At 47.3% G+C, this 22205-nt stretch overlaps 5 protein-coding genes and 1 non-coding gene across 6 annotated transcripts; 3 read left to right on the plus strand and 3 right to left on the minus strand.

Annotated features, from left to right (window-relative positions):
• Positions 1-831: 831 nt before the first annotated feature.
• Positions 832-1125, minus strand: LAESUDRAFT_615946 (uncharacterized protein; the record flags this gene model as incomplete). Its single annotated transcript, XM_040903214.1, has 1 exon — positions 832-1125. A coding segment is annotated over one exon (294 nt), but the record flags the coding sequence as incomplete, so codon positions are not given.
• A 1143-nt stretch (positions 1126-2268) lies between these two features.
• LAESUDRAFT_754615 (uncharacterized protein) lies at positions 2269-3828 on the plus strand (the record flags this gene model as incomplete). The annotated part of the gene is made up of 2 exons (XM_040911909.1): positions 2269-2288; positions 3066-3828. The coding sequence occupies 2 exons, from the start codon at positions 2269-2271 to the stop codon at positions 3826-3828; spliced, it is 783 nt and encodes a 260-aa protein (XP_040769756.1).
• A 529-nt stretch (positions 3829-4357) lies between these two features.
• Positions 4358-6174, plus strand: LAESUDRAFT_754616 (uncharacterized protein; the record flags this gene model as incomplete). The annotated part of the gene is made up of 4 exons (XM_040911910.1): positions 4358-4675; positions 4733-5084; positions 5160-5698; positions 5896-6174. 4 exons carry the CDS (start codon positions 4358-4360, stop codon positions 6172-6174), a joined length of 1488 nt encoding a protein of 495 aa, XP_040769757.1.
• Positions 6175-6317: 143 nt separating this feature from the next.
• On the plus strand, positions 6318-6587 carry LAESUDRAFT_641452 (uncharacterized protein; the record flags this gene model as incomplete). Its single annotated transcript, XM_040903660.1, has 2 exons — positions 6318-6455; positions 6513-6587. Coding segments are annotated over 2 exons (213 nt in total), but the record flags the coding sequence as incomplete, so codon positions are not given.
• Positions 6588-14318: 7731 nt separating this feature from the next.
• Positions 14319-20724, minus strand: LAESUDRAFT_710579 (uncharacterized protein; the record flags this gene model as incomplete). The annotated part of the gene is made up of 24 exons (XM_040906777.1): positions 14319-14392; positions 14475-14557; positions 14588-14904; positions 15053-15089; positions 15140-15265; positions 15315-15461; positions 15515-15741; positions 15871-16056; positions 16120-16461; positions 16535-16862; positions 16955-17016; positions 17101-17350; positions 17402-17508; positions 17570-17674; positions 17813-17868; positions 18088-18197; positions 18222-18466; positions 18510-18708; positions 18855-19119; positions 19468-19477; positions 19581-19796; positions 19888-20025; positions 20301-20578; positions 20607-20724. 24 exons carry the CDS (start codon positions 20722-20724, stop codon positions 14319-14321), a joined length of 4026 nt encoding a protein of 1341 aa, XP_040769759.1.
• Positions 20725-22063: 1339 nt separating this feature from the next.
• Positions 22064-22158, minus strand: LAESUDRAFT_t7. The gene has a single exon. It is a non-coding gene; the product is annotated as a tRNA-Thr (tRNA).
• Positions 22159-22205: the final 47 nt, after the last annotated feature.

Below are 22205 nucleotides of genomic sequence, written 5' to 3' on the forward strand. Positions count from 1 at the left end.
GCTATATCGTCTACTAGGCTTGACCACACTATAAACCCTGCTAATAGTCTGTGTGACTATTGGAGGCGTTAGGTATATTCTATATCTAAGTCTCCGTCCACGTTGTGGACTAGTACGTGTGAGAAAGCACACGTGGTTCTGAACGTTCTAGCGGGGAACGCTTCATAACAATTGGCTGCCCCATTGTTATTTGCCATTCTAGCAACTATTAGCTGCACTTGCCCACTACCTCACACCATCATACACCATTTTCCCGATCTCCATCGCTGGTGACATCAAGATCTAAACAGCTCACAGCAAACCCTCGCTAATAAAGTCACCAACACACACAATCCCTGATTACAGTGGATCCTCAGTTTAGTGTTGGAGTAGCATGCAGCCAGGAGCTCCACGGACACATCACTGACAGACTGAAATTGATTTCACAACTCATTATAGTTGGACAAATGTTGCATTGTCTGTTCCGGAGTGGCTGCATCCTCAGAGGATGTTGTTTGGATGCACTTCAGCTGTCAATCACCTGAGGATGCTTCTGAAGTGGCTTTGCATTTCTTGGTGCAAGGATCAATGTTCTTCTTCTCTTTCTGCTTCCTTCGATTGTCAGCACGTAGCTTGGCCTTTTCTTTCTCCTCATTAAAGTATCTCACTTCTGCTAGCAGGATGGCTTTCACATCAAGGCTCAGATCATGGGTGCCTCGCCTGAATCATTGCCACAATGTATTGAGATCGCAAGTCACTCGCCACTGTACAACGATTTTGATGTTGGTGAGGTTAATACCCTGGCATACTGGTGAGTGGGCAGATATTGCACTCAATGTGATAATGCAAACTTACCATACTGAACGAGTCTGTTGCATACATCCCATAGAGCTCATTTGCCACAAACTCATGCAGTGTATCATCTCGGAACTGCTCTAACATGCGTGAGTTAAACCACTTGATTTTCTCACATTCACGGGGGAGTAACTTCACTCGCAGCACGTCCCTTGCTTTGATGGATTCCTCGATGTTATCAAAGAATACTAAAACCTTCAGAAGTGGCTCACCCTCTTGCCGATTGGTGGGTATCAGAAAAGTCAAGTTTTCGAAGCTGGACAGTGAGTGCTCATTTTTGCGAACCTCAATATTGTCACAAAGCACAAAGCACTTAACCCAATCAAGGGCAAGTCTGCTTGTGTGACCTGCACAAATGATCCACGTAAAAGGTTGCCCTAAAGCTAACCTGAAAAAGCCTGCCACAAGGGCTAGGCTGAGGATGCGCGCAGTGGCATACAACCAGCAATCAAGGCAAAGCCTCAATGCATGGCCTTGCATAAAAGGTGGAAGGGGAGAGCTGGCCTGCTGGCCGCATACAATAGTATAATGAATCTAAGGTCCTCCCTTAGATTCTCATGAGCTTATATACATGTAGGGCTGGTCCCTGATCACTCTATCTATTTTTTTATTTTATTTTTTTAGCATTTATTTATATCCCGCACTATGTGCAGCATCGTACAGCAGGGTAATGTACAGGGCAAGGGAGGGCCCAGTGTGCTATTGCGCCAGGCCAGGAGAGTCACGTAGAGGGCAGACCAGTACATAAACAGCAGCTACATGACAATGTCCACTTCATCGCCATGCTCTCCAGAGGTGTGGTCAGTGGTGGGGGGGCTGATGATGCCTGTGCCATCTTCAGGGGCAGTGGAGGCAGCTGGGTTTCTATACTCCACCTGCTTGGAGCATGCGATGGAGTCCACATGGTGGAGACCATGACAGTTGATGCATCTGGAGTGGGTGCAGGGATCGGAGGCAGCATGATTCTCCTTCACGCATGATGTGCACCGCGAATGATGCGAGTCTTCATGATGACGGCCAGCACAGACATGGCATCTAAGCAGTCTGGTGCACCCAGTGGCTAGGTGCCCATATGCCCAGCACCTCATGCATTGGTGAAGGCGTGGCTTTTCATGCCAGCGCGAAGCAGTTACGGGAGCGCCGAAGGCGAATAGGGGGGTGTGGAGGATGGAGGCGAGGAGGGAGCCATCCAGATCTTCAAAATCAAGGACCACGGATGAGCAGGTACCAACGATGAGCTCAGGTTATCATGCCCAGTGCGAAGGTTGAGTGATGGTGAGGCGCTTAATAGCCAGGTTCTTGAGAAGCTCCTTAGCAAGCACGGCCAGGGAGTGGACCTCAGCACCAGTGTGGGTCCGAGTGTAGACATTGCTGAGGAAAATGCAGGACCATTTGCTATCCCGGTTGATAGCTTGGTCACATCCAATGCCCAGGATGAGTCAGATTATCGGGAGGTGAGCTTCAATGCAGGGGTGAGAGGTGTTGGGTGGAAAAACCAGGATGAGGTTGCTGGAGGGACTGTGTCACGGTTTTACCTGACGAAGTCATTATAGGAACAAATGCTATTAAGAAGCATATCATTTTTCATCATTTCTCGTCGCATAAGAAGTCACGTGACCTAATGAGATAAGATAACGAGGCATCCAGTCACATGACCTCAGATCTCTCTCGGCATTGTCACGTGACACCGAGTTCCTCGGCATGGCATCATATGTCGCAATTGCCATGACATCATATTGCGTGCTCAAGAGGAGCTCCGTCTCCGCGGAGTATTATTAGGCAGCCAATCAGGATAATTGGGACATGTCGTATGATTGTAGCACTGACCAGTAGAGTAGCGTGTGACTCGCTTATATAGTACTGTATAGTAGCTAGACAATCATGTATATAAGGACCAGCGAGACGAGGAGGAGACCTCAGTCTTATTCTCCTTCGTCCACCACTACCATCACAGAGGGGTCTTACCAGACACTCTCAGTGTGCTATACATTCTATTTGCATCCTCACTATTGTGATAGCACCTCTAGCCTCACCAGTAAGTCTTGCTCTGCGACCAGCTACTAGGCCTCGTCAGTGGGCACGTCGTATCGCCACAGCTCATCGCTGTAGGCTCTTAGCCAGGAGGCCCTCAAGGGGACTCTATTTTGATTGTCTATCTTTGTCATCGGCGTGCCATGACATTAGAATAAGACTGACCTTTTACGCCCCTACCAAGTGTCTAACACTGGTAGCCGCACATTTTCGCCCAGAGATACATCCGCCCAGGGCAGGGCTTTTTCTACACCACTTCCTTCATATCATTCCACTTTGCCTCTACTGCCTAAGCTGCTTCCTTCCTTCAAAAGGAACAGCGCTGCATCGACCAGTAAAGCACCTCAAGTGCACAACGGTGTCGTACCACCCAATGGACGCTACCACCCTTACAACCTCGATCCCAGACGCACTCATCGTCTAACAGCAAGCAACCTACTCTGGGCCAAGCCCAACAATTACCGCTCAGACCTACAGAAGCTTCGCTCTAAGGTCAGCTCGTGGGCCGAAGCAGTTCCCAGAGACGCATCTGACCCATCCGTTCCCATCTACAAACCCCACTGGTGGTCGAACGATGACGCCACCACCGTACTCGCATTCGCACTCTCAAAGGACTATCACCCTCGTGGGATCCATGAGAATCTCAAAGGCACACTCTCCGAGAACATCGCCCCCACTGTATATGCTACCATTCAGCAGTACAAGGTCTTACAGCAGCCTCACATCACTGCCAAGTTCACGGAGAAACAGATCCAGTGTCATGACCGCATCTTACGACACCTGGGAGCACTCAACAAGAGGATTGGGAAAGGCGATGACTTTACATTCATCGATAGACGCATCACCATTAAGCTTTGCGTGGAACTAGGAAAGATCTCGTTCAGAGGAATTAACAAGGAGCAGGAGCACGTAGGAAGAGATATTTTGAGGTTCGAGAAGAAGTTGTGCTACTGGCCTTACTAGGACCAGTAATAATTTTGTACTACCGTATCAGCAGTTTCATGTCCCGGTACCAAATCAGTTTCATATTCAGAAACTACGTGGTCGAACATTACATAACCAACCTTTATCACCATTTGGTGTGTACGGGCTACTTCATCTATCAACCCCTACTATCAGAGTGTTCCATCTCACTTTACCACTATCCGGTTGACATCGAACACCGAGTCACCCTACACACACCCTTTTGACTCATTGAGACAGACATCGAGATCATCGATCCAGTTCGCGAGTGGATAGAAAACTGATACTGGGAACGTCTTGCCCGGTTATATCAGAAAGATGAAGAACGCTTCTGGATAAACCTGGTATGAAGACTTTCTAGAACAAAGAAACCCTCACCCAGCAAGGCTCGAAGAAGCCGTGGCATGAAGGAACCATGTCATCAAACTAGCACGCTTACCGGGAGTCAATAATCAACTCCAGTAAAAAGCCTACCATTTCAAACTCACCATCCACTTCATCATTTTCACTATCTTCAACCTCGATCTCCATGTCTCAGTATAACCTCGGTGGTGTTGCATTCCCAGGAGGACACACCGCAAGTGAACCTTCAGACCCCTGGAGGAGCCATGCCACCTCTACATCATCTGAAGCAGGATCAGCTGCCCCTGTGGAAGAACCACATGACAGCAGCACACCCAAGGCGTCAGGAGTAGTCAGAAACCCATCGCCCACCACCCTGCCAGAATTCACCACACCTCAGACTTGGGAATGGCAGGGGATCCCTTACGCAACAATCGAGGAAGCCGCAGATGCCGCCACACCCAACACCATTCCAAGGGACGTAAAGGAATGGACAATGAATGTGGTGTGAGCGTTCATCATGAGAGACGTTGTGAGCTCCTATGAAGTGCTACGTCAAAAGATGGATGAACGTCACGAGTGCACGGTGGCCTCATTGGAGGAAGAAATCCTGGCCCACATCCATGTCAAAATAATAGCAGTGAAAACGCGAGACCAGCTAAAAGTTGCAAGAGCCAAGATCAGCACCCTCTCTGCTGACAATGAACGGCTCATCAAGTCGAACAACAGTCTGATAGCTGAAGCCCAAGCAATCCGCAAGGACTTCGAAGATTACAAGAATGAAGTAAAGGGTCAGATGGACGCCCTTTACGGCAACATGGTCACCCTGAAGGAGGCTCAGGAAATGACCACGACCTACATCGTTGGCTTAGAGTCTCGACTCAATAACACCATCATCAATGCGCCCCCCCAAGGTATCCAACAACCGGCTGGCCAATCCAGTCAATCGCCCTGCTGAATCAAGCTCCCGGATTCTCCCAAGTATTCAGGGAGAAAATCATCGGAGAACTTCGAGACCTGGTTCACCAACCTGCTAATATGGCTCAATTATAATCACTTCACCAACGACAAGGACAAGATTCGGCAGGCCAACGCACATCTGGAAGGAGGAGCTGCTCTGTACATGAAAGAGTATGCAATCAAGCTCACCTCTGGACAAGACATCGGCACATGGGCCGAATACACCCGGAAACTGGAAATGGCTTACAAGATGCTTGATTCCAAGTGCACAGCACAGTCACTGCTGGACGCACACTGCACAATTCACCACAAGACGATGATCACCTTCGCAGAAAATTTCAGGGCCTATGCCCCCGAATCGGGATATTCTGACGAAGATTTGATCGTCAAGATCAGGGAACAATGGTCTGCCCACATCCAAATGGTCATGTCAGTCATGGAGACTTTAGACCCCTCGAAGATTCCCACCACCTGGATGGATTATCTCGAGTTCTGCCTGGAGATCGAAATCAAGCATCTCCAGCAGATTTCGAGCAACAAGTCTACTGGACAGACCGCAACGACAAAGGTGACCCCCCCAAGGACCCTAATGCCATGGACACAAGTGAACAAATTGCACATGAACTTTCCCCGGAACAGGACAAGTGGCTGGCAAACAAACTATGTTTGTTTTGCGGAAAGCATGCCTACGAACGAGGAAAGCGGTGCCCCTCCCCCAAGCCAGAATACAAGGGCAAGCGATTTCAGACCTGACCTGCCCTGAAGCAAGGCCAAGGAAAAGGGAAGGGCAAGGCGATGAACGTGCGACAAGTGGAGGAAGAAAGTAGCGCGGAGTCATCAGCTCAAATTGTGGCATTGGAACAAGCAATTGCTGCACTTCGTGGAATGAGCACAACCTCGACTACTCCCCCATCCAGCAAGGGTAAGGCAAAGGCACATGGTGCAGACACGGAATCAACAATCTTGGCATCTACGGTTAAGGACACCAACGCAAGAATCGTCGAGCTGGACGAATTCTCAGAGGATTTTCAGTACGAAGTGTAGACGAGTCTGGTGTCACACTTCAGGACAATTGTATTAGTACCGTGAGAACAAATGTATCTAGCGACCACATATATATTGCATCCGCAGGTTTTTCTAAACATTTGATCAAATTGCCGATAAGATTCGTATCACGGAAAATCCAGACAACGGCCTTATTGGATTCTGAAGCATTCTCTTGCTACATCGATCAGAGATTCGCTGAGAAGCACGGGTTTAAGTTGATACCTCTAAACCATGAAATCAGAATCCTCAACGCAGACACCAGCCCCAACAAGGGTGGCGTGATTACTCATCGTGTAGTCACAAACATCTTAATTGGGGGGCACCGATCAACTGAGAGTTTGCTCGTCACAAACCTCGGACGCATGTCAATGATCCTTGGCATGAAGTTTTTACAAGAACATAACCCCTGAGTTGACTGGGAACATAGAGAGGTCACGTTCTCAAGATGCAGACATATGAAGAAGCAACGAGTCAGAGTCAGTGAAGAAGAAGTCAACCTTCTATCGCAACCTCGACTCAAAGATGAAGCAATTCTTCCCAACGTACACCAGGATGACAGGTGGGATCAGGAAGACAGCTTCATTAATTGGATAGACTTGCAAGACCAGGATCTTCGTAATATGGTGCACGACATCCTTGGCATAAGCAAGAAGGTAAAGGAGCATTTGGTAGAACAGCCGGCAGAAGAGACACAGGACAAAGAATATTGGTCCAAATTCGTTCCTCCAGAATTTCATCAATTTGGAGATCTGTTCTCGAAGAAGAGCTCAGAAAGAATGCTGACGTGTAAACCCTATGATCACGCAATTGATCTTGTCCCAGACGTGGCAACCCCAAGACCGGCAAAAGTATACCCTATGTCTTTACGAGAGAAGAACTCGCTCGACGAATGGATTGACAGTGAACAAGCCAAAGGCTACATTCGACCATCTAAATCCCCTTACGCCGCTCTGGTATTTTTTGTCAAGAAGAAGGATGGCTCTCTTAGACTTCTCCAAGACTACAGGGCATTAAACAGTGTCACCAAGAAGAACAAGTTCCCACTCCCGTGAATCAACGATCTCATTGACAGACTCTCCAGGGCTAGTATATTTACCACACTAGACCTGAGATGGGGGTACAACAATGTACGCCTTCGAAAGGGAGATGAGGAAAAGGCAGCGTTCATTACCCATCGAGGATTATTTGAACCTACTGTCATGTACTTCGGATTCTGTAATGCCCCTAGCACTTTCCAGGCCATGATGAACGACGTCTTAAGTGATCTCATTCGCACTGGAAAGGTGGCAGTTTATATAGATGACATCATCATCTTTATGGATAACCAGGAGGAACACGACCATCTGACCAAAGAGGTCCTACAACGGCTCAGAGACAATGACCTGTTCATGAAACCAGAAAAGTGTCACTTTGCGACCACCTTCATCAAGTTTCTCAGACTCATAATCTCCAAAGGGTCGATACAGATGGACTCAGAAAAGGTCGACGGCATGCTCAAATGGCCGGTGCCCACCAAGGTCAAGCAAGTACAAGCATTCCTTGGTCTGGCAAATTTTTATCGACGATTCATCAAGGATTTCGGACCAATGACCTGACCCTTGACTCTATTAACCCGTAAGGACACAGCATGGAAATGGGAAGAACCTCAACAAAAGGCATTTGAGGCCCTTAAGACTGCTTTCACTTCCACCCCAATTCTAGCACTCCTCAACGCAACATGTCCCTTTAGATTAGAGACTGATGCCTCGGACTTCGCAACCGGTGCAGTCCTTGAACAGTTGGGAGAAGATGAACTCTGACATCCTGTCGCCTACTATTCTAAGTCACTCAATGAACACAAGCGAAACTATGAAATCTACGATAAGGAAATGCTAGCCATCATTCGGGCATTGGAAGAATACCGGCAGTACTTCGAAGGACACCCTCATCCGGTTGAGATATGGTCGGATCACCTCAACCTTACCTATTTCTGTCAAGCTCAAACATTGACCAGATGCCAAGCTCGCTGGTCACTTTACCTTACAAGATTTAACTTCATTCTCCATCACCGCCCTGGAAAGACGATGATGCGTGCCGATTCTCTGTCCAGGAGACCAGATCATGAGAAGGGGGTGAGCAATGACAATTCAGGACAAACTTTGCTTCGATCTGAATATTTTGCCATCCATGCGATCTCAGCCACTCATTTCTCCGAAGTTGACGATGCAAAACTTCTAGAAAGAGTGAAATTGGCACTACAAGATGATGAAATGACCAAGGGTTACCAGCACCTACTAAAAACTGGCAAGCGAGAGTTCAGAAAAGACCTCCAAGAGTGGAACTTCGAGCATGGATTGCTGCTTAGAAGAGGAAAAGTCTATGTTCTAAAGGACTCTACGCTGCAGAATGAGCTGATCAAGCTACACCATGACATCTCCACGGCTGGACACCCCGGTCGATGAAAGACGCAAGAACTGATCAGCAGGAATTACTGGTGGCCAGGGCTCACCATTGATGTGAAGAAGTACGTCCAAGGCTGCGTAACTTGTCAAAGAAATAAGACAAGCAAGCAAAAGCCTTATGGACTGTTACAACTGAACCCAGTGCCAGAAGGGCCTTGGAAAATGGTCGCCTGTGACCTGATTACACAGTTACCGCCAAGCCCGGACCATAGGGGAGAAAAGAAGACTGCCATTTTGGTAGTCGTCGACAGGTTCACCAAACATGCACACTTCTGCCCAGTAGACGACATGGTGACGGCATCTCAAGTAGCGTCGATTTTCTACACTGAAGTATTCAAACTCCACGGAATTCCTCCGCAAATCATATGTGATCGAGGCACACAATTCTCAGCCAAGCTATTCCAGGAGTTCTGCCAGAAGCTTCACATCAAATCTACGATGTCTACAGCCTATCACCCTGAAACGGATGGGCAGACTGAACGAGTCAATCAAATTCTGGAGCAATATCTGCGCATGTATTGCAACTACCGACAAACTGATTGGGCCACACTACTGCCCACAGCGGAATTTGCATACAACAATCAAGCTTCAGAATCAACAGGCCTGTCCCCATTTTTCATTGAGCATGGTCGACACCCCCGCATGGCACCGGACGTACTGGAAGGGATACAACATTCATCCCTGGAACACCTATTCCATAACCGCGATCAAGCACAGGAACAAGCTCATGCCGCTCTGTCACTAGCAGCAGAAAGGATGAAATGGTATTTCAATCTCAAAAAGCAGGACGTCTCTTTCAAAGTAGGAGACGAAGTGCTAATTTGAGGGAAAGATCTCCATGTGAAAGTTAAAAGCCAAAAGCTTGCGACCCAGAACTATGGACCTTTCAAGATCCTCGAAAAGATCGGAACCGTATCCTTCAAACTGCAGTTACCAACGGACATGAAGCTACATCCAGTGTTTCATGCTTCAAAGCTTATAATGTTCCATCAAGACTCTATCCCCAGACGTATACCTCCCCCTAACCCCCCAGTCATCATGGATGGGGAAGAGGAATGGGACATGGAGGACATCCTGGATTCAAGAGTCAGGCACAACAAAACCCAGTATCTCGTCAAATGGTTAGACTATGACCATAGCGATAATACTTGGGAACCACTGGAAAACCTCACGAATGTCAAAGATAAAGTGGAGGAATTCCACAAGACACACCCAGATGCCCCAAGAGCTAAGATGCGAACGCGCAAAGGACACAAATCGCCATGTCTGACCACCCTGATGAATTTATGGTCTTCTTCCGCGCTCATCCAAATGCCCAAGCACCCTACAAGGGATCTCCGGAAGCTGTAGGATGGGATGTCAAGTCCATACAAGACATAGACATTCCTTTACATTCCAGAACGCTCATTGACACCGGGCTTGCAGTTGATCCCCCAAAATGGACATACATTCGAGTGGCCCCCTGAAGCGGGCTAGCCCTCAAAGGAATTGATGTCGCAGCAGGGGTAATTGACCCAGACTACACAGGGGAGATCAAGGTGCTTCTCGTTAACATGACCAGCAAACCATTCGAGGTCAGGACAGGTGATCGTGTCGCCCAACTCATATGCGAACGCTACGCTCCAGGAATCATTTCAGAGGCAGATAGTTCACTCACAAAGTGAACCATATGAGGCGCCAAAGGCTTTGGCTCATCGAGACGATGAACCTTGAGGAGGGGGTGATGTCACGGTTTTACCTGACGAAGTCATTATCGAAACAAATGCTATTAAGAAGCATATCATTTTTCATCATTTCTCATCGCATAAGAAGTCACATGACCTAATGAGATAAGATAACGAGGCATCCAGTCACATGACCTCGGATCTTTCTCGGCATTGTCATGTGACACCGAGTTCCTCGGCATGGTGTCATATGTTGCAATTGCCATGACGTCATATTGCGTGCTCAAGAGGAGCTCCGTCTCCGTGGGGTATCATTAGGCAGCCAATCAGGATAATTGGGACATGTCGTATGATTGTAGCACTGACCAGTAGAGTAGCGTGTGACTCACTTATATAGTACTGTATAGTAGCTAGACAATCATATATATAAGGACCAGCGAGACGAGGAGAAGACCTCAGTCTTATTCTCCTTCGTCCACCACTACCATCACAGAGGGGTCTTACCAGACACTCTCAGTGTGCTATACATTCTATTTGCATCCTCACTATTGTGATAGCACCTCTAGCCTCACCAGTAAGTCTTGCTCTGCGACCAGCTACTAGGCCTCGTCAGTGGGCACGTCGTATCGCCACAGCTCATCGCTGTAGGCTCTTAGCCAGGAGGCCCTCAAGGGGACTCTATTTTGGTTGTCTATCTTTGTCATTGACGTGCCATGACAGACTGGGGTATGCGGCGAGTGCAGAAAGCCCTTTGGCAGTTGGAACCATGGCCAGGGCACAGTTGACATCGCTGAGGATAGCAGCGGGGATGGTGGAGGTTATGTGTGCCGGGATGCGACCGGAGTATCAGACCACGTACTGGACCAGTGTACCAGCACCCTTTGGTGCTTGGGCATTGTGGGTGGATGGAGGGTTCGAGGCACGTGTGGGGGAAACCGGGTGTGAGGGTGCAGCTGCCACTGCATAAGACCACCCTTTGGCCATCTTAGTTGGAGGTGTCATGACCGAGGGGCGACCGGAGGAAGCCGGCGCAGCAGACACCTGGCTCACATGTGCCTCGAGGGCAGTGAGCCAGGTTCCCAGGTCATTGCGAAGGGTTGAGATGGTGGCGACGAAGTCGCCACCTGCTTACTGAGGTGAGGAAGTTTGCAACAAAGGTGTGAGGTGAGAGGTGAGTCGAGATAATGGACCTGCAGCTGCAAACAGGGATGCCAGGGCAGGGTCAGCGGGATTAAGGCCAGCAAACCAGCCAGTGACCTCATCGATTACTCTGTGCGCAAGTTCCAGCTGTGCCACCAACTTTCCTGATTCTGATCCAGCAGGTCAAACAGTGTTGAGAGTGTCTCGCAGGTGGTGGTAGAGCTTGAGGTGATGCAGCAAAGCCACGAGGCATTCTTCGGGGGAGAGTGAATGCTGGGCAAGTGCACTAGGCACTCACGTAGATGGTGGTGGTTGCAGTTCAAGATCTATTACTCTATCTATGGTGTACCTACTGGGGTCCTAGCAAACTACATGTGAGAACATTATGCCAGAACCAGTAAGGGCTCTGGCAGCAACTATGGCAACTATCTACAAAGGCTGTGGATATGCTGAGGTAATCCTATCTAATCCAATGAGACAATTGCCAGAAAGTGGGCCCACTGTCGAGGGGCCAATGGGTGATGGCCAACAGGGCACATCACAATGGTTGTAACCTCAGGTGAGAGGATCTGTCCAAACTCAGAACAATGGGTGAGACAATCAGTCTTCATCTGGATAAGTTTGTGGGAAGATCCAGCCTATCCTGTACCTGGCTATACTGTATGCCGGTTGGTAGGGGAATCTCTTGTAGTGCCTGCCTATTGGCTGGGCAGCAAAGTGGTGCCACTATCTGAGTGGCAAATTGGGTGCTTGCTAGTTTGATGGTCCAATGAGTTTGAGGGAGCCTATTGGGGGCCAAAGGGTTCCATTCTGGGCAAGTGGCCTGGTGTCATGTGACCAATGCCTGATAACTTCTGAATAGGGCAAGTGGTCAGTGTCATGTGACTGGGTGGCTGAATCATGGGTGCTTGATGATTATGTGGTAAACACAGTCGTATCCACAATGTATGTGGCAGTATTGTGCTGTTTGTCCAAGTATTCACTTTGTGAGACCAATATGAAGGTTGGCGTCTGAATAATCACTTGTGGTTGCCAAATGAGGACTTTAATGGTGCAAAAAGAAAGGTGCCACCTAATACTGTGACAAATATACACATTTGGGTGATCATTTGACTGCTGGATAATAACAGAATTGCTTGGCATAATTTGTAGTGTGGACATCACATCACATTTGATCTCATCAGGCAAGGTAGCCATCGCAAGGAGGAAGCATGTGTTTGGAAGGTGATAGCGAAGGTGGTGAGCTTTCTTATATTCTGAGCAGAATGGGCTCTAGATGCTGATGCAGTGTGCTTCATCCTAGAAGATGCTGATAATCTTGGATGTAAAATAGTCCTTCTTCTAAAGCTTTTCAAACCCACTGCCCTCTTTCATCAGCTCTTCCAGGTTTACGACAATTGCATGATATTTTGCATCTTCAATCTCCTTTAACATGTTTAGTGTATACATTCACATAATGGAGCAATCTTCTTACTTTGAATAATCTCAGTGTTGCAGTTGAGGCACAGATGCCGCATGCTGCCAAATTCTTCTCATTCTGTTTGCTGAGAATGTTGAATGGAGTTACAACTATTTGAATCACATTGTCTCAAAACAACAAGGGCATCCAAAATGTCAACATCTTGCCGAATCCTGTCAGAGCGATGGCTATGACATCTTTTTCTCCTTTGAGCAATTTTCTTGCCACTCACGCTTGCCAAAGGCATGGAGTGCAGCCAAATTTTGCAAAGGTCTTCTCACAAATCTCGTTCAGAGTCAGCAGAGGTGTTTGTTGAGAAGCCGCTGTGATAAGACAATCACTACAACAGCTCTCTAAATGAGCTGTTGTGTGAGTGCATTGCGAAAATTATATTATTCAATCAAACTCTGATATCATTCTCATAATCCAGAGATGACTTTTACTTAATGAAACAGCCTGACAGCCACATTCTGATGTTTGTGGATGTTTTCTGCCAGCCACCGTAGGGAGTTGGAGGGGAATAAGATTGTGGAGTTCAAATATACAGTAATCCCATCATGATCGAGCATGTGACCTTGATCGAATGTGGCACAGAATCCCTCCCCTAGGATGGGGCCCCCCCATCTCTCAGAGAAGGATGAGAATGAGTTCAGTTCTTGTCATGCCCTGAAGCTGATTGATACTTACTGCATCGTCATCATCCAGGAGAACAGCCACAAAGGTGAGTTGTTGGTGAAAAAGAGCTTGGTAGAGGTTCAGGACATGCAGCCTGATCTCACTGCCTGAGAGAGTGTCATTATGCAGGAAGACATTGTGGAAATTGCACATGCAAGTGGTGAGGGAGGCTGCACTGTTTTTGAATTTGTCCTCATAGGTGTCATGGTCATAAGGGCTGTTGATGGTACATTGAATGCAGATCACGAGATTGGTGAGATTGTTCCACAGTGAGTGCATGGTAGCATTCATAATATTGTGTTCAGGCAGATGTGGTGGGGCCGAGACCTGTGCAGCATTCACAGATGGTAGAGACTTTCCTGGGGGAGTACACTCTTCACCTGAGCTCACCATGTCAGTATCGCTGGTGGTTGCTGGTTGGGCACCTAATGCTAACATGGTGGTTACAAAGCAAGAAGAGATGATGATATGATTCCTGCTATGACAATAGTGGTTCTTGTCACCCTGAAGCTGATACTGCTCTCTGCCAAAAGTCGCAAAACTCATGATCGGAGCACTGTTGTATATACGATTCAGATGGGATGAATTGTTAGGGGAAAATCTCCCCCATTTGATGTGCTACGAGACAAAGCAAAAAGAAGCTGCCTGCTGGCTGTATCGAACAACTGACCTTACCATTATGAGTGGCACGCTCTACTACTAAGCTAAGTGGGCATTGCATTTTTTGTTTCTGTCAAATTAACTGATCATTGGTGCAATTCACTACTTGAACACTATACTAGCCTCTACTATATGTAGTCCTATGATGCTGCTGTTCATTACATACATCTTCGAGACTGCCGACTATAAAAACAGTCTACACATTGTAACTCTTTGAACAATTCTGCACATAATGCTTCCTCAATGCCTTCAGCTTACCCAGTGGCACAGCAAAAGTGCTCTTGATCTCGTCATCAGTCATATCGAAAAATCCTGACAGGTCAAACTGCTCCTCCTTGATCCTATCCAGCAGTATTAGATTGTTCACAAACCATGGGTTAGATTCATGAAAAGCAGCAAAAAACTGGCAGAGTTCACGCAGATGGGGTGTGACGTTTGCTGAGCCTTCAAGGGTTGGTATAATCAGAAGGGGAGGTGGCAGCACGATGTTGGTAGTGATCAATGATGGTGCAGGTGCTGAGCTAAGTGCACCATCTGAAGCGATACTGTCCATGGAGGGAGGCAGCAGCATGTTGTCAGAGAGAGCAGCAGTGTGTGTCGTCATCCATGGTGGCAGCAGTCTTGGATTGGAATGCCTTCTCAATGCCTTTATATGCATGCTGCTGATCGGCCATTCTGCGATTCTCAACTAAACATACGTCATGCATGGCAGAGCCAGTGTGCTTCTGTTTATGGTTCAGGTCACCTAGAAAATGGAATTTATGTGGCAGTATGAGGTACTCATCTGGTGGACAAATGTGATTGCAGTTGCAGTGCAGCAGAGGGTACTTGTGAACATTGTGCAAGTGTTCGACCATCTCTTTCAGAGTGCGTCTGCCAGACGGGTCAGTATACAGAACAATGAATTTGGCAAGAGAGCTTACATTTTGGAGCAGTTGCAAGGAGGAAAGGCACAGTTGAATTGCTTGGTATAGTCCAGCGAGGTCACACTTCTCTTGTTCCAGTGAGTATAGAGATGCTTCACCATAGGTTCATAGTCCATGATATTACTGTAAAGATGTCAGTGATGGCTGCTAGAAAATCATAATGAACACACACAACAGCCTATGTAGCTTCTTGCATCCACGTTCGAACTTGTAGTCCCATGGCAGCTCCTCATCAAACAAACAAATGGGGTGAAAGAAGAGCGAAAAGGCCCTTATGGAGACTTGGTGATGCACTTGAGCGCTCAGTGCTTGCCAGCCTCTGAGAAGAACTGCATGAAGTGAAGGACAAAATAGGCAATACAAAGCACACACCGAGTAAGCATACACCATAGAGACTCTTCATGAGTGATTTTAGTGATGTCAGAGACTGTGTTGGTGGCATGGTGTGAACCGGTCACATCGACTTCTGCTTGTGTGGCAATATCATCAGTGTCTGCATCATAGACATCATCATCTATGACACCATCTAGACTGGTTGGGTCAATGTCTGGCAGGTCAGCAGCTTCATAGTCTTCTAGTTCAGGCTCGATGTGGCAGCACTTTAGCAGCAAGTTGTGCAAGCAGTCAGGGAAGTGATCTTGGATGATGGGGGAGTCAATCTGGCCTTCAAAGAAAGTGCTGCACATGGTGCAATGAGAGAACTTGGGCTGATGTGCAGCTTCACATACCCAAATGTGTTGGCCCATGTTACGTGAATGGTGCTTCTCATGTTTGTCCTTGGGAAGGGTAGAATTGTCATAGCAGAAAGGGCAATATCCTTGGTTATGGAGACGATCTGCTTTCAGAAGGACAAGATAATGGTATAGGATGGCATAGCGAGCATTCCCTGGAGAGGATTTGATGATAGGGATAAGCTAGTTGGGTGCCTCAAGAGTGTCAATGATCTGTGAGGAGGCGTGACAGAACTCATCGCTGACGACCATTTTCTTTGCAGTGTCCACGTCGAAATTGAAGTCACCCGGAGCTGTGGTCTCTATGCCTATCTCGGACTCTGTGCCATCATCATCATCATAAAACCCTGTGGCTTCTTCATCAAGGCTGTAATCTGTTACAGCTGGAGAAGATGCACGTGTTGAGGCTGTCGCTGGCATGGATGCACCAGAGCAGACATCACAGGAAACAGAGGTCACTCTGCTAGTGGATGCAGAGATAGAGCGGCTGCTCCTAGCTGGTGTCAAAGCAGAGAATGTGGTCGATGACTGTTGCTCACTCTCTGTGACTAGTTTGCAGTGGACTTTCTGCATGACAGGAGGATCAGTCTGGATGAAATGTCAAAACAAAGGGGGGACTGACCATGGAAGACATTCAAGTGTAGCACTCGAGGACATTGACCCAAGCATCCATGGCAGCAGTGACATGAGAATCAGAGTCGAATCTGACATCATTCACCGTATTTAGCTGAAAGCTCAGCTTTTGATACTTGTCAGAGACGGGCAGCTCGAGGACCTCCCACTCTTCAATTAGCAATGTAATTTCAGGGTTGCTGGTGAGTGCCTTAATAGAAGCCTCAAGGGGTGCATGAGTGAGATCATTCCTGTCATAGTCGACTGACTTGTGCCAGTCAAGGAAGTCATGATCAACACTCGTTACATCGTAGCGTGCAGCAGAAAGATCGATGGGGCGATCAGGAACCTGATATGTAGTCTTTGCGTGCTCCGAGCTGAATCAGTGACCCATCAGATAATTGAGTTGATGCTGACCAGAAGAGTTGTGAGCAGCTAGTTGACAAAAGTTGATTGGCAGCATATATACCTTCGGAACCCTGTCTGCCATCCAGCCAGCAAAGCCATACCAGAATGAGCAAGTTGAAAAGTCTGTGGATGGTAGAGAGCTATTTGGCCAATGAAATGTGTGATGATGGAAAATGACGTACATTTTCAATTAAGAGACTTGGAAACTTTACTGAACCAATGATGAAGCATGTTATAGGTGGCGTCCTTGAGGTTTTCGTTGATGATCAGGGCTTGGTCCAGAAACTCATCCTTGATGGTGAGCTTGTATGGAAAGTGCAGCACAAGAGATGGATTTTTGTGCCAAGCGAGAACATCTTCTTCAAACATGCCACGAAATATGAGGAGTGAGAACAAAGCCAGTGTAGAGTTGAGGTAAGCCATGTCAGCAGGCAAAAATGATATGTTGCTTTTGATGCTGATGGGAAGGCTCAGCAAGTTGGCCTCAGCAAAAGCGAGAGCAGCTTACAATTCACTCTTAAGGTTATGCATGTTCTTCATGTAGTGCCAATCTATAAATAGTTGGGTGCGGAGACCACTGTCCTTGTCTATGCCAGTTTGCCACCATTCAGTGTGCTGTAAGAAAGTAATTCATGTGACACTGAAAGCACGAGCGAGAATGGCTACATACACCCACATGTGCTGACTCTTTGGAGTCTTCATAGTGTCGGGCCAAGATGAGGGCACCACTGCACTGGCTGGAGATGAAGAAGGTATTGGAGCATGCAGTAGTCATGATACGCTGCACTCGAAAGAGAATTAGAAGAATAAGTGTTCAGAAACTGAGCGAGCACTTGCCGTAAAGTTACTGCTGAGAGAATTATTACCACAAAGGGCAGCACCATTGAAGGCGATGAGGTCTGATTGACGCACGACTCACTTTGGTCACTTGCAGATGGGCAACAGTTTCTTCACAAAGCTCTAATATTTGATCACCTGAAATGAGGTATCAGCGACAACAAAGGGAGAACGGAGCACAACATACATTGTGAAGTTGATTGCGCTATGCCTCTGTGGGTGCCACAGCACCAATCCTCTTAAGCTGTGAAAGCGAGAGTAAGAACAGGCACTAAAAGCGTGCATATATTGAGCTTATGGCACAACTAATGGTGGATTAGAAATCCCTTGTGGTCCAATAAGACCAGCCTCGGTGACCTTTGAAGTCTGACTTGCCTGTGGTAAAGGTGACAAAGAGGAACTGTTTGATGTGCTTGAGTGCAGGTAGGGGTGCATCCACTTCGAGTGTGGCCTTTGCCTTTTCTTCGCTTTGATAGAGTTATGTGAAGAACTCTAGCCAGAGGCTCTTTGCATGGGCATGCTTCACCTCAGTATTAGGCTGGAGTGGAGTGAAGTACACCCTACCAAAGGTCATGCTGGCATTGACCATGTCCTCATGAGTAGGCCATAATGAATGTGTGTCAGCACCAAAGTTGCGCTTGAGCTTCAGATCAACCATGCAAGGTGTGCGGGCCGATGGCCCACAACATTCCTCAGCCATGTAGACATGAAGGTCATCAAGGCTCGTCGATGGCCTCTGGTTCGAGTGAGAGTGTGATGAAGTAGATGAGGAAACTGACATCTGTGAGGATGAGGATGCTTCGGATGAAGTAAGGGAGGGCAAGCGTGGAGTAGATGATATGCTTGGGGGATTGACAGTGCATTAGACGATGGGAGGAGCAGGGGTGCGGCCATATCACACTGTTAAAGATGGCCTCTGGTTCGAGCGAGAGCATGATGAAGTAGATGAGGACACTGACATCTGTGAGGATGTGAATGCTTCAGATGGAGTAGGGGAGGGCAAGCATGAAATAGATGATATGCTTGGGTAATTGATGGTGTGTTGGACGATGGGAGAAGCAGGGTTGCAGCCTTGTTGCACTGGTAAAAACTTGAGATGGGAGCTGGAACGAGAATGGGATGACCTGGAGGCAAGAGCAGGGGCAGACGATCCAGAGGGATTGGTTGCATTTGAACATTTATGAGGGTGGGGACTGGAATTGGGTGTCGGGCCAGTGACAGGAGTCTCCAAATGCATACGGGCCACAGATGGTGGAGTACCAGGGACAGCAAAAACAGGCTGGACTACAGGCAGTGCAGCCTGCTTGGGCTTGTGCTTTGCAGCCATGGAGACAGCAGTAAGAGATCTTGAAAGAATGCACAGACGTGGCACAGAGTAAAGAGACTGAGCTGTAGCAGCAATGGGGGTGTATGCATGTCGCAGATACATGTGGCCTGAGCGTCGATGATCAGGTGTGCATGTCTTGGGCCGTTGTGACCACAAAAAATGAGCAGTCTTGTCATCGAGAATTGCAGCGGAAAGAGAGCTTGAAAGAACACACAGATGTGGTACAGAGTAAAGAGACTGAGCCATAGCAGGGATGGGGGATGATCGAGTATATGCGCTGCTGCACATCGTGTGGCCTGAGCGTCGATGACCACGTGCATGTGAAATAACTCCAACGTGGATGGGCACCATGCAAAACAATGAACATTGATTGAAATTGAACCCTGGGTGCTGGCATGGTGCTAACGCACTGCGTGAATCCTAAATGGTGATGCTGGCATGGTGCTAGCACATCACGCAAATACTAAAGCACTGTGGTACAATTTCTTGCAGTGCTGCGAGTGGCTCCTGAAACATCCCTTACATGCTCAGTGCAATAGTCTGGTGGCCGTGAGATCCATTCACTTTGCCAATTGGCTGGCTTGTCACATTTTTCCTCAGATATCTCAGAGTCAATAGGCCCTCCTTCATCATCACTGGACTCATCTGTTGATTGATATTTCCACTCAAACAGAAAGTTGTACTTGGGATCAACAAGAGCAGATAAATGCTCTTGCTCCTCTGATTGGGCAAACACTTCCTCTGATGGTGTGTCAACTCTTAGCATATTGCCACAGACACATGTTCGACATTTTCATCTTTCTGTTGTGATGGTCTCATCAATTTCTCACTCTGTTTGCATCTAACAGTTTCTCGTCTTTCCAGGCAGCCCTATGCTTCACTCTTAGCATATCCCACACAGCACAAATTGCAGACTCAATGTCTGCAATTGAAGTCCTCTGCAACTCTTCTGCCGACATAGCTTTGTCCTATCAGCTTCCATCCATATGTATCTTCTTCGCAACCATCCTGACCCGCACAATGGAGTTCTCTGGCCAGCTGCTCCAAGTTGGTCATAGATGACACTCAGTGTCATTATCCTCATCAGTTCAAAACTGTCCTCGCCCGAGTGGCTCAGGTGGACGACTCTTGTGATCAATGCCCATGAGATGATAGAGAGAGCTGCGAACAACAGCCTATCATAACAAATTTGGTGAGTTTTCTATTCCCTGCACCTTTGCTGACATGAAATGCTATGACTAACCTGAAGGTGGTTGTTGTGTTCTTTGCACGCAGGCTTCTCTTCAGCTTTCAAAGCAGCATGTGAGACTGCCTGAGGTGCACTGCCAGCCTCGTTCACATTCATCAACTGCCCCTTATTGATTATCGCAACAAGATTCTCTGTCTTCTCCCATAGAGCATCGTAAGCATGTTCCATTTGATCTATGTGCTCCAGGCAATCCGGGTTCATTTCATTCATCGTGCGCACTACTTTCTTCAGCTCCTCAACCCTGCCACACCACTTGTCAACGACATCTTCAACTAAAGTCATCCGCTCGCATCTACTCACCAGCAGTGACAGTGTTGTCATTATGAACCTGCAGCTTGTTCTTGACACCTTGTACATCATTCTTGAGCTTGTGCAACAGGTCTGAAGCAGTTTTGCTTATAGCATGTCTTAAAGACATGATGTTAACCACTGCACCTGCATGGGCAGCCAGTGGACCTGCACTATGTACTCCTCCCGACGTCGATCCACAGGCGAGCTGCTTTTCATTAGCAGCATGTACAAAAGGACTCTCACTGCGACTCAGCACAGATCTCCCAACATCTGCTCTGCTGAATGGATCCTTAAATGTCCTCTGAGTCGAACTCACAGATGTAGAAGGCGCAGACTGCCGAGGACATTTAGCAGGATCCAAATGTGGTGACTGTGGACACTCAGCAGCCTTTGCCTTTGCATGGGCTCAGTCTTGCACTGGAGGTACCATCGTAGCTGGTGTTTGTCAGCAGTCACAAGGGTTAGAGAGAGGAGGAGAGCATCGAAGATCTAACGACCCCATGGTGGTGCACTTTTCTTGATCAGAATGCTAACCATGCTGCTTACTGACAAGCTGTACAACATTCTCCATTCTTGCACATCACATCGTCATTTTTGTGATGCGAGAACAATTGACAAGGTAAGGCTATCTTCTCATTGAAGTGCACTATAATAATTGCTGTCAAATTATCAGATGATCCACATCAAAAAGCTGAGCACGGCTCTTGATTGCTTCACCAAACACCCTTTCATTTCTCATTCTATTGTGCGAGATGTTCCTGGGCATACATAGGTTCATGGTGCTACTGATTAGTACCGTACAAGAGTGGTCTGGATGTGTTGTACTGTGCTCAGGGAAATGATCATATTTTTTAAGATTGCACACCTATATATATATATATGGCACTAGTGAGCGAAAGCTATAGGCATCAGCTGACCAGGTATGGTAAAAATCCAGCACAAAATATTGAAAGAATAATGACAGGATACTGCCAGAATACTGCCAGAATAATTGTTAAATCCTGTAGATATTCCAGTGATATCCTGACAATATCCTGACAGGATATCTCAAGGATATCCTGAATATTCTGACAGTATTCTGAGGTGAATATTTGCCTTGATGTGCAGTGGATGTAGACTCTACGTTGTTGTACATACGATTCGGATGGAATGAATTTATATTTGTCGACTTTAACCGTCCACCACTAATTCGTCCTCGATCTAAATAGTAAGACCATTTTATTCTGCCCTGAGGATGTTTCAATTTCTGCCTCGATTTGCGCTATGACAATTGTGGGTTCTTATCATGTCCTAAAGCTGATACTTACCGCATCTCAAAACTCACGATCAGAGAATCATGCCAAGCCCTACAGCGATCACTCCACCTTGTCATCTCTCGTTCATTGCTCCACAGCTTGTACCAACATAATACCGAAGGATGTATAAGGCTCGAAATGACATGAATGCAAAGTACCAAAAAAATACAATGCCCACTGGCTGGATTGAACAACCGACCTCACCATCACATAGCTCAGTGAAAGGCTACTACGAGTGGCGCGCTCTACCGCTGAGCTAAGCGGGCATTATGTTCAATGTTGATATGAAATAGAATACCGAAAGAGTCAATCA

Source organism: Laetiporus sulphureus (assembly GCF_001632365.1).
Source record: "Laetiporus sulphureus 93-53 unplaced genomic scaffold LAESUscaffold_2, whole genome shotgun sequence".
NCBI lineage: Eukaryota > Fungi > Basidiomycota > Agaricomycetes > Polyporales > Laetiporaceae > Laetiporus > Laetiporus sulphureus.